The 12,794-nt window shown below is 42.5% G+C and overlaps 1 protein-coding gene across 4 annotated transcripts in view; it reads right to left on the reverse strand.

Moving 5' to 3' along the window:
• lhfpl7 (LHFPL tetraspan subfamily member 7) overlaps positions 1–12,794 on the reverse strand; it is a 110,412-nt gene that overhangs the window by 80,554 nt on the left and 17,064 nt on the right. For all 4 annotated transcript variants that reach the window (XM_030068039.1, XM_030068037.1, XM_030068038.1 and 1 more), the window contains one exon: positions 151–289. In XM_030068039.1, the coding sequence (XP_029923899.1) occupies positions 151–289 (139 nt within the window). The remainder of the gene's footprint in view (positions 1–150; positions 290–12,794) is intronic.

The raw sequence follows: 12,794 nt of genomic DNA on the forward strand, positions 1-12,794 counted from the left end.
TTATTCTGAAGGCCGTCCACCCCACAGAGCTAGCTATTTGTGAGGATATACCATCTATATCCCCAGATGTAAAAAGTTGTGTGTCAGTCTGTGTTGCATGCTGTATGCAGACTGCCATGTGGACATATCAGTGTGCGTGCCTGTACTAACCTGCAGCCATCTGCATGTATCCAGCCAGGGTGCAGATCCGCCTCTCACATCCTCCACTGGGCAGAAAGATGGTGATGATGGCCAACAGGGAGCTGACAGCCAGCAGAGCACATCCTCCTGAACACAGCACTGCACTGGTCTGGAAAACAAACAAACACATACACAAACACATACACACATAAATTACTCCAAAAGGCGAAAGGCTACAATGTTATCACAATGTAAAATCTGAATTTCAATAGAGCTAGTTATCCAGTGGTAGGTGGTCGCTTCTGTTTGGCAAGTTCCCGGGCTCACCGTCAATCCTGCTAACTGGCTAATGGCTCTCTCAGTTGGAAACAGCAGTCCGCAGCCAAACAACAGGGCACTGTCCCTGTTCATTACATCTTTGCTTAATCACACACATGCTGAGAGCAAGAGGAGAAAAACATCAGCTTGGAGCAAAAGGCAAAAAAAGAGCATGAACACACTCAGATCTGTTCTGATGTGCTACAATTATACAAAATTATGGATGCTGGGACAATTCAATCAAAAATGCAGTCTTTACCCATGAACAAAACGCTCTCTCCATCCAAACAAACGTCCTACATAATAAATTCTTCGGCTGTGAGGAAGTCCTGCTTTGGTTTTACTATGCAATTACAATGCAATTTCCTGTCTGTTCAAGGCTCTGTGTGTTTTGACTGGCCTGTTCACTCTGATAATCGTGCCACATTGTCCCGTGACTCTGTTCTTACTAGGGGACACAGGGATATGTGCATTCCTGGATGAGTGGCAGGTAGGTATGAATGCACTCGGTTTGCCTGAGGGAGGCAGTGTGAGTGTGTGTGTGTGTGTGTGTGTGTGTGTGTGTGTGTGTGTGTGTGTGTGTGTGTGTGTGTGTGTGTGCGTATGTTTAGTGGGGACCAGGTGAATTCCCACAGCCTGTCTGTCTTGGTGGTTCTGTTTGATCTGCATGCTGCGTCGTTAGCCCTTCACAGCTTTGATAAAACTGCCACACATCCTGCTTGACACATTTAAACCTGTCCATCTTGGGCAGGCATAGCACGTGCACACACACACACACACACACACACACACACACAGCCACAATACAGTCACATGAGTGATTAGCATGCAGGCGGTGGCGATCAGAGAGAAATGTCTAACATGCACTAGGGACTTACAGCCCTAATACAAGTGTCATTATGCATGTCCCTGATGTGAGTGACGTGAATGGAGGGAGGATGAAAGCGGAGCGATTTCCTTGCTTGACAGAAGATTTAATTAGCTTGTTCTGGGCGTTTGGCAGAAAGCAAGAGGGGAATGGGAAAATGTTGAAGTGCAGTGATGAAGGTAGCACTAGTGATTATGATTCTTGTGACCTTTATTTACGCAGGTTTGCTGAGCATGTGTCCTAGCTGCTACGGCAACATCCTGCATACATGCGTTTACGCACATTCACATCTTGGTTACACAGCATCTCCATGGGAACAGTTAGAGGGTTAAGTGCCTTGCACAAGGGCACCTTGTCTGTCGTTATTAAACAAGGCGAAGGGAGGCTCCTTCAAGGAACACTAACTCTTAATTTTATTGTGAATCGTTTACTGAGCAGGTTTATGGGTTTAATTTCGTTTAGGTCATCATTCAAATGTCACCATAACTCAGCACAAATGATCATTTCTCAGTTTTCTCGCAGTTCTAGTCACATGTGACTCCTGGACTGAGCAGCAGCTAATTAATGTGATAACAATGACTTAATGGCTTCACTGGTCAGCCCCAGCATGAATCTGATTTTTCTGATAAGTCAACAAATAAATTAGCTTTTATATGTAGTATCTCTATCTATATGTCGATAGATAGATAGATAGATAGATAGATAGATAGATAGATAGATAGATAGATGGATAGATAGATAGATAGATAGATAGATAGATAGATAGCTATCAAAGATGAACCTTGAATTTCTGGGTGCATTTTGCTGTTTGAGAGTGTGTTATTCAAATTCCCCAAGTGTAAATCGTGAAAGTGAAATATTTCACTTTACAATGATAGTAGAAAATTATTTCACCATCAGACACATCAACAGTATTTTTTTTTTTTTTTTCGTATGGGCCCCTCAGAATAAAAGACCAAAAGCTTCTTTTTAGATGAAGTATTTTGCACCAGCGTTCAACAACCGCACAGGTAAGAAGATGCTGACTTCCAGCCATTGCCTCAGAAGAAGAAGAACAAACATGAGAAAGTGGCAGAACTGCAATCATGGACATGTATAACCCATAGCTGAATGATCACAGTTTCAATCTCATACACCCATACACCCATCTTTCACTCACACTGGGAAACACAGTAAATCAGCAAGTGGATTAAAAATATACCAGGCATTTTGAGGGAAAGTGGGAACACCAAAAAACACTTCATCACAAAGAAACTTCAGGAATGTGCTGAACATCACAGAGCGATGATACACAGTATAAAAGCAGAAGATTATCTGAGGTGGACTTTTTTTCTTTCAGATACCACAGCAGGGACATGAGTAGCAAAGTAGAAGATGTTGACGATAAGATCACTCGTCTCTGATACTCATGCTGCTGCTAAAGCCACTTGTTTTGCTTGTTTTGATCCCTGGCAGCTACAAGAGGACGGAGAAGAGACAGGGGAAGCCTTGAAGATATGGAAAAGCCATTAACTTCTGGCTTTGTTCTCTTTTCTCTCTCTCTCGCTGAAATGATATTCATGTATGCATAGGAATGTCTTCCTTTTCTCCGCTGCTTGATCTTGGCTTGCCTCATGGGCTCCCAGTGTGCAGCCTACCTCCCATCCTGCTGTTCTCAATTCACGGTGACACACTGAAGGTACGCTGAGGCTCACATAGGGGAAAGAGCTCGAAAGAGGGAGGACAGCAATTCTTACAGCTATACGAGCCCACCACACACCTTCATTTAACAATAAAAGACACATTATGATAATGATGTTGCACAGAACTGTGTGACCGCATAGTGAAAAAAAATCAAAGCTTATTCTCAATCTCAATATTTCCTTGCGGCACGCTGTAAAACCAGCTGTTACTTGTGTATTCCGATGCTTTTTCTGTCCCATAATTATCTGCCAGCAGTAATAGATTTGCTCACATTTTCAACATGCCATTTAAACACAGCCCCAGAGACTAATAAAGGCTATCAGAGCGCTACACAGCTATTTTTATAGAAAGCAACCAACATTTCAATTAATGGTGCCCAAATTAATCAACTCCCGCCATTTTTGCGTATGCATGTTTATTTTGCGTACTGCTGATGAAACACTCATAATTATTAAGACTTTTACTTACAGACAAGCCAGAAAAATTAAGGAGGCCTTTTTCCACAACTGTACTTGTGTTGCTCTGAGCACAAGTTAATTTAGTAGAAAATTAGCTCCTAACAGCACTGGTCCTTTCAGAGATGCCTCCTAAATAGACTGTAATTATGTTTGAATAACCGGCCAGGCCACTGCAGCAGCCTGAGCCAGAGAAGAAAAGGGGCTTGAAAGTGTGAAAGTGGTGAAGGCAGGGAAATGAAATTTTCCTTTCGGCTGGAGACTGACAAAAAGAGGCAGATTCCCTGGTGACATTTTCCCACTTGTCTTTATCTCTCACTCTCCTGCTTTCCGTCTTTTTCAGAAAAAAAGGGGGGGGGAAAAACTCTGTTAGGCAGCCCTCTCAGGAAATTCTAACTCACTGACTGTAAGTAGACTCACAAAGAGACTACTTTTACAACAACAGTGTGAATACCAGCAATAATTGGGACTACCATAAGGTGTGCTTGACCCACTCCATTTAATCCTGCAATACAAGCAACTGGCCTCAAGCAGACTGTAACATGGCCATACAAATGTTACAATGCTGATAAAACTAAAGGCTACAGGCACTGATACACACATCGCAGGACTACCTGGCCTTGTCATAAAGAAGCTTTATTGGTTTCCCACAATAAACGGATCACATCCCAGGCCTAGTGGAGCCCAGTAGTGGCACTGACACAAAAAACCTGTCCAGCTGCCTTGAGTAATAAAGGGACAGTCTGAAGGGGACTCTTTGATTTCCAATTACATTAAGGAAGTCAGGGATTACACTCTACGGGCCAATGAAATTTCATTGTCTCCTCAATTGGGAGCTACAAGATGGAGATGGCAAGGCATGTCTCATTAAACGCACTTTGCCTTTCCCCCTGTCCCGGCCTGAATCGCTAAATGTTTCAGTGCAGGCTGTGTGCAAAGTGAAGGGCTTCTCCTCCTCATATTGCTGCAGACATGGCAGGAGTAGGAGACAGTTACATTAATGCTCAGTGCCAACTCTTGACAGAAATAACCCCACCACTTCACCATCTAATGCTCGCCTTTATAGAGGACAAGAGGTGAAGTGAGAGCACTGCAGATCCAGCGATAAGCAGACGTGATGCATTTGCCATTTTGCTCAATATGTGCACCTCTGTGTGTGTGTGTGTGGGTGGATAAGTGCACTGTTATGGTATATATTTATACACACGGGTATGCTAACTGCTGTATCATCCTCTCTATGGTTTTAGTGTCCTGTGATTCCCAACATCCATCACTAACAAGCATTCAAGAACGTAAAAGCTCAGCAGTCACACTAAACTTCACCCTTGACATGTTCTGCTGCAAGACGCCCACTAGCATGGTAACACAGCTTCCTAGAACATCACTTTGCCACGAGAGGGGCCGCAGGTTCTCCTCCTAGCTCACACACGGAAGAGACACACACAGGGGATCAGCCGAGCTTTCCCTCATCACATATTCTCTCAGGTACTTTCTCTCTCCCTCTGCCTCACATACACATACACACACACACACACACACACACACACACACACTCACTCTCCCTCTCTCTCCTGGCTTGTCATGTAACTTCATCATTTTTAGAGGAATCCTTATAATCCTGCCAGAACACTAATACAAAAGCACCCCCACCTCTAAATTAATGTGTTGAATAATACATCCGTCTCCTCATTGATCTTCACTGGGAGGAGACGGGGAAAAAGAGAGTGCCGTGCGTATGGGCGTGTGAGTGTGTGTGAATGTGTGTGTGTGTGTGTGTGTGTGAGACAGTCCTCTGAATGGCTGACAAAGCTGTGTATGCAGAGTGAATACAAGATGAAGAGGAGATGAGGGAGAGAGGGGACTGGAGATTAATCACCTGACAAGTGGATGGAGTGTCCATTTGTGCCTTGGGGACAGGCTGCAGATAGGATGTGACATTCAGGAGCACTTAGGAGGACATGGGAGCAATCCCATGTTCCCTGTGCCCTCCTGAACATGCCACACACACACACACACACACACACACGCACACACACACACACACACACACACACACACACACACACACACACACACACACACACACACACACACACACACACACACACACACACACACAGAACATCAGTGTTATCATAAAAAACGTTATTGGTGTTATAGATGTAATTCTTGCTAGGTTGGAAGGTCAAAGTGCATTTTGTGACACAATACGTGTTACACTAAGAAGCATTTTTATCAGAGAAAGAATAATTTATTGATTAAAGGGACAGTTCACCCAAAAGTTTTCTACTGGTTATCCACTCATGCAACCTTATCCTATTCAGTTTAGTTTTAATTTGTTTTTAAAGTGGGTTTGCTAGTTTAGTTTAGGTTTTATTTTTTGAAAATCCATTTTAGTTTAGTTTTTTATTTTCAGTGTTAGTTTCAGTCTTTTTTTTTTTTGTAATATGGGGTATTTCTCAGGGGCAAGATTCAAAATGGTCAGAAAAAGTATTGTGTAATAGAAACTCAACAAAACATCATACTATTTTTAAATATGTCACTTAGCACAGATGAGCAACCAAATAAACTCCTGTTTTCCTGCAGTCCAAGTTTATTTCCCCAGCACATCTGCCCAGCATTTGTCTCGTTAGCCCTGTCCTTGTGTTATCTGCTCTTTACCTCTCTCCAGCCAATCAGCTCCCTGCCTGTCCTGCTGTCCACCCACCTGTCCTTTATTCCCTGATTAGTTCAGTTTGTATTTAAGTCCAGCTTTCTGTTCTGTCTTTGCTAGTCCATGTCATCTTTAGTTTGCTTCATGATCAAGTTCCTGTATACCTGCTTACTTATGCTTAAAGTCAAGACTTTGAATCAGCACTGGCTCCTGCATGTGTATTTGGGTCCGTTTGCCTCCAGCCTTGTTACAGGTTTATACTGCGCTAGGCTAATGACGCACAAACTGACACAGTTCGGTCCATTATCAAACTGTTACAGCTTCATTCCCTGGTGATGATATTTGAAATGTGTTTTTCTTGGATGCACAGGTACACAGGCAAGGTCTCTCTGAGCAGAATGTGGACACATAAGACTTTGGAGCATATTAGCGTGACCTGTTTTGCAAAAAGCTATAGCCGACGGAGGATTTGTACTGAGTTTTTTCCCCACTCAGGATGCAATTGTTTGGCTTTACAAGACTTGTATCATGTTGCACAAGCTATAAGGAGTATTTTTTTTGTCTTTTTTCCCTTCTTAGAATGCTAAGAATCAGTATCTATTTATGTTATGCTAGCTACCTCCATGTGTGGTGTATGGACAAAGAGACTTCACCTGAGTTTCAACTGGTGCAGGGTGAATACATAAAGTCAAACTATTCCTTTAACACTCAAACACTGAAGTAGTTTTGTCTGTCTGAAGATTGCTTTGCCATCATACTCTTTAAGATTTGCACAATGGCAGTCATTTATTCCGACAGCGATGATAGTCTTAGGCAGAAACCGTTGGACCCCCCATCATAAGCAATAATAGCAAAAGGCTTTAAAAAGTTGTTTATTTTTATGTTGTTAGCAGGACATCTGTGCATGTTGAGCTGCATGCAGTTTGTGTATTCTTGGTGATATGGTGATATGACACAGTCTGATATCATTTTCTGACTGAGGCCTGGCCCTGTATTTGTTCCTCAGTCGCACAAGAGCAGAGAATCCTTTCTCACAGAGAAATGTGGTTGTGAATAGCAAAAGATGTTTAGCTGCCTTTGGTGTCAGCTGTGGGAATTCTGTTTTACAACCTATCCAGAGTTGGGTCTCATATCTGCCTCTTTGAACAGTATCTGTGGATAACTCAATCAACTGATCCTCTGCTACCACAGTTAAGCTTGACCCGTCTATTACAATGTCACTGAAAGGGAGAACAATCCATTTGGTGTCACGATCCCACTGGTCAGACTCCAAAAACTACTTCTGAAATGGATTTATAGGCTTCTTCAAATGTTTAGATGATGTCTTTGATGTCAGCTCTGTTGAAAGAGAGTAGTTTGGTGTTTCTAGTGATGGAAACATCAAGCTCCAAGCTCACTCTGTCCACCTCATTATTTATTTATTTGTTTGTTTGTTTGTTTGTATACAGCCTCAGTTTTCCCCAGTTAAAGTACATTTGCATCTCCCCCTGCACTGAGCTGCTCAAGCCTTGACACAATGATGTGTATATTCAGTACCTTTTATTTTTACAACCTTAACAACAGAATCAATATATTATCTATATTGCTGAACTTAACACTGAAAGGACCATTCCACCATATTTTGACTTCTTGTAACAGTCAGGATTATATCTATCAAGTGCAAAAGTGTATACTGAATATGCTTTGGTAGCTTATAAGTAATGGCTTACCCCCAAATTCACCCCATTCATGTTCCAAAAATATGAAAAACCGATCTGTGAAATTTGAAAGCTACTACGCATGGAGCTGTCATTCCATCTTGTGAATACTTGACTGGTCAACAATTCTACTGGAGTTATTTCTTGTTGGGGGATGCGAAGCACTGAATTTTCACACAGCACCAGAAGAGAGCTGAACTCTTCAGACTCGCAGTCCTCATGAAAAGCACAAGAAGCACGAATGCTTAGGCACACAGCACTGATGCTTCTTGCACATCTAGCTGTGAAGGAAATGTTAGTTAGTTAGTTTGTTAGTTTTTTCCCTGTGATGTGCCTGTGAGGTTCATTCTTTAAAAGGAATCAATCAATTGCAGCATTGGTTTGGCAGCTAGATTACCTGTTAACTGGTTAACGAACCATTGATTTCTCTCCTGTGTGATTCTTCTTGTGAGTGATTCATTTATAATTTGATGATGGTGAAGACTGGTCAACTGTCAGAGGTTCAGCTACAGATTTCCCAAATATTAGACTGGGGCTTTCCTATAATCTTTGTCCAAAATGAACTGAGTCATACAGTAATACTAGACAGCCTCTATTTAGCCCTATTTGGGCAGGTGGGATGATGTACTAAATACCAGAGCATCTTGGCTATTTTAGTCCCATCCGAATGCGTCATCTCAGTAACATGTTTTCATTTTTGGGTAAACTAGCTTTAACCGTGTTAGATGCATAAAATGTGTTTGATGTGGCGACAATGTGAAGATGGAGTTGATATGCCGATCTCTGTTTTCATAATCGAATAGGCCAACTGCATCCAGAAGTCCTGCGATAATTATTAATTTACAGACACTGTCCTGAAAACATATCCCATCTGAATGGGGCTATTGTCACTGCAAATCCAGGATTTTCTTCCAGTGCCCCAGACAGAACGCTCCCTGCTGCAAAGCAATGCTTTAATGTGGTGTTGAGTATTCAGTGTCATGTTAAATGAAAACATGGTGGGAATCTCCAGTACTGTCAGAGTGCCTCTCTCTCACACACACACACACACACTGATAGATGAATGAAATGGAGGAATGTCTATGAGCTCAGGAAATAATACCCCAAAACTCATAAAGACACAGGGAACACCCAAGCATATACAGTACACACACAACTACACACATACATAATGCAGCTGTTCTATACATACACTGCATGTGGTGCAAAGGGGTGTTTGCTTTAGTTCAAAAGTTAGAGCCAGCCACAGGCAGGAAGTTGGTCCAAAGTCACCAGAGGCCAAAGGAACACCAACCTGTTGTTTCTGCTGTGGCTCCAACTTCCCTCCATACATGCTGACTTTACTTCTGACATAAATAGGCATCATTGGGTCCATGTGTGTTTGTGTTTGAGAAAGAAAGCCCACTGCACATGCCCAGACAGAGGTGTGGGTCTCCTTCAAGGCCTCTTGAAGACCGGCCACCAGCTCCATAGCCTTCCCCGTTTACCTGGCCTGGTTCCAGTCTGGCCGGAGCTGCAAGCAGCTGCCTCCCTGTCAGAGCCACTACCCAACACCTGCTGCACCACCTGGAGAGCAAATGGACTTCACTTATGGGCTCTGGGGTGACGATTAAACCCAAAGTATTGTTGATCAGTGAGCCAGAGCTGCCCTATGAACTGTCACTATTAACTACTCACTACTTCTGCATTCACACTGCTAGCAGCTACATCACTATGCTACTCTAAAAGGTCCCATACTGTTCAGACACCAGCTGTGAGTCTGGATGTGCACAGCGAATGATGCACAATTGCACATTTGAACATTTGTTGTTGCACAACCTGTACATAAGCCCTTGATCTGGACTGTAAATTTGTGCCAACTGGGAACACATGACTATAAAATTCTAATTCACAGCAAGGTAAGAAGGTTGTTTTCCCCTGTTACCTTTATGATATTACCTTGATTTATCTTATGACTATCTACATCCTACTCGCTGCTTTTCACTATCTCCATCGATACCTAGTTTTCATTTGCTTCAGTAGAATTATTAGATGATGAAATAGCGAAGGAAATGAGGCGAATGAGCAACAACGTTCAGTTAGGAAACTCTTTAGGTGCTGTAGCCTGATAGGTCTCCTCAGTGGATTGCTTTTCAAAGTTAACCAATCATCTTCTCACTTACAAAATTAAAACCTTTCAAATGCCTCATTAGCTCACCTTGACAGGTTGCATCTAGCTGCCCCACCGTTGCTTCTCTGTGCATTTACAATTTAATTTAATTTAATTTAACTGACATCCTCCCCAGCTCTACCTGCTTGGATCTGTTTGTAAGTTGTACATGGGGATTATTTATATCCCTATGAAATCTATGTATGTGCAGCAGTGATTTAGTAAGTCAAATGTGTGCACAACAGCTAACATAAAAGCCGATCTACTCTGCCAAAGTCAAAGTCATGCCACATCGATGAAGTAGAAGAGTGCACTGAGTAGAGTGCAAATCTTCGCCAGGTGTATTTTCCTTTTTCCTGACTGTAGGCAACCCTATGTGCTGAGCACTTGGGAGGACACAGCAGCAAATTATATTGCCAAATGCTTTTCAAATTACGAACTAAAACACTGTACAATGCAAACATAATACAGTGCAGTGTATAAATATACTGAAAACCTGCCAAACCCTCTCAAGTTTAGCTGTCTCTTGGTGTCTCTGTATGTGTTTCACTTTATTCAACAAATTATACCAGTGGTTGGGAAGCAACGGCTCACCAGCAATTTCTGGCTCTTTGCCAGAAGTCATATGGCTTTCAAAGAGAGCATGAATTAAAACAGCAAAATTTAAAATGACCTCTCTTTCTCTTTCTCTCTCTCCCTCTCTCTCTCCCTCTCCCCCCTCTATCTAGCTCTGTCTCTTTCTTTCTCTCTCTCTGTCACACACACACACACACACACACTCTAAAGATCTGCGAAGATTAGTCAAATCATCCACTGACATATGAAACAGATATGGCAACAGCGGTTTAACACATTTTTTACAGTCATGAACCATCAGGCTGTGTATTTAAACTGCACTCTGACACTTTTTACAGTGTTTTTCTCCCGCGTGTCAGCTCTGTGTTCTGTTGACTTGTCATCTTGTCAGCTGTGTGTAAACGTGGCCAAAAAAATGCAATGCACGTTCTGGATTTTTTCATGCACAATTGGCTCAAACACAGCAACAATAGGATAAAAAAAAAATGAGTGAGTTAGACAGGGAATGAAGTAAGGGAGCGGTGTAGCAAGCCTGGAACAGAAAGAGAGAGAGAGAGAGAGAGAGAGAGCAACAGTGGTCAAACAAGCTAGACAGTGAATGAAAAGAGAGAGTGGAAGTAGCAATAACAAACATTTGTCAAAGGTTTTGAATCACCTCAACCATGAGCCGCTCTTCATCACACAGTCTTAAGTGCAAAAAAACTCCTGATAAGCCCAGGAGTTTGCAAGGTTAGTTGTGGACAGACACACAGATAGACAGACAGACAGACAGACAGACACACACACACACACACACACACACACACACACACACACACACACACAGAACCACAAACAGACTTCAACAGGCCTCTTCTGTAGGTGCAATAAGTCGGGGAGAGATGTCCACCTGCCTGTGTCTGAAGAATAGAAAATGAATGGACTTCCAGCGAGAGATTGCTCAAGTTGCTGGCAATGGGAACACACAGGAAAAGCGGTGAAAGAGTAAAATGAAGAATATGATAGTTCTCAGGACATGCATTGCCCTCGTAATTAATCTACAAAAAACCTTCAGAGGCAGCGGCTCCAGTCCTAGCCCTACTGTTCCACACCTGCTGTGGCACAGGAAGAAGAAATAGATGAATGCTAGCATCATCCCAAAGGAGAAACAACCTTATGAAAAACCTTCAGTATAGAAGCACAGATGATGACTCTTATGTAAGGGATTCTTATGGATGGCTATAGGCCACAGAGGAAAATGAGCTTCTATTTTAAGCATATTGTTCTGAGGAAAATAACTCACCAAACCTTTTCAAAACTACATGATGATGCAGTGCAGTCTGCAGCGCTTTTCAGATCAAAATAAATACTGTCGAAAGCCTGACAGATGTAAAACAAAAGATAAAGGAAAAAGTTGAGAAAGTCCATAGTCATGTTAATACCCTCTATCACTCATCAATGATGATGGCAATGATGATGAGGGGTGTTGCACTGCGCTCTCTTTATAGGTTCATCAAGAACTGTATGACAGTGATCAAGTGTCCATCTGGCAGTATTCATCACTGCCCTCCCACACACACACACACACACATGCACCCACACACACACACAAATATACATACACACACAGATTCCCACTGATTGACTACAGTGCAAGGATACAGGGGCATAACTATGTTCTGAAAGGGGCTCATCGGAAATATCGTATTTACCAATGTTTAGCTGGTCATTACCAGTAGGAAAGTGGGAAATATCAATGATAACCAAGTGTCTGAGTTGTGACGCCTCATGAAACCAAAAATGGCCTGTTGAAAAAGCGGAAAAGAATCAACAATATATACCTGATAAGGAGCCTTTGCTCTTCAAAAAAGTTGTATACTTGATTTCTGTAATTAAGTAAGACTGGGCTTTGAACCATTTTCCCATCAGGTTTCTGTGGTTATCCTACATCTCCAATCAAAGCACCTGAAGTCAAGTCGTATGTAAGCATACGCCGAAATGAAAGCTTAGCTAGCTAGTCAGCTTAACATGCAAACTATTGTGAATTTCAAAGCATGGTGGAAATCTTCCCTCCTCTCTACAGAAATTACACCAAGGCAGGCATCCTTACACCACATACACAGCTCACACTGCTGCACTATCAAACCAAAGGCTTGTGCAGATAGTCCGATCCTGTAGCTGTGAGCTGGTTTGATGTCATGCTCCCATCCTCATCATCATCCCTCCTCCTCCCATGTGCCTTAGAGGGAGGCGGGGGTCTTTGGTCCCATATTAGCAGGCACATCCAGCCTCATCA

The sequence above is a fragment of the Myripristis murdjan genome, chromosome 14, assembly GCF_902150065.1.
Source record: "Myripristis murdjan chromosome 14, fMyrMur1.1, whole genome shotgun sequence".
Taxonomy (NCBI): Eukaryota; Metazoa; Chordata; class Actinopteri; order Holocentriformes; family Holocentridae; genus Myripristis; species Myripristis murdjan.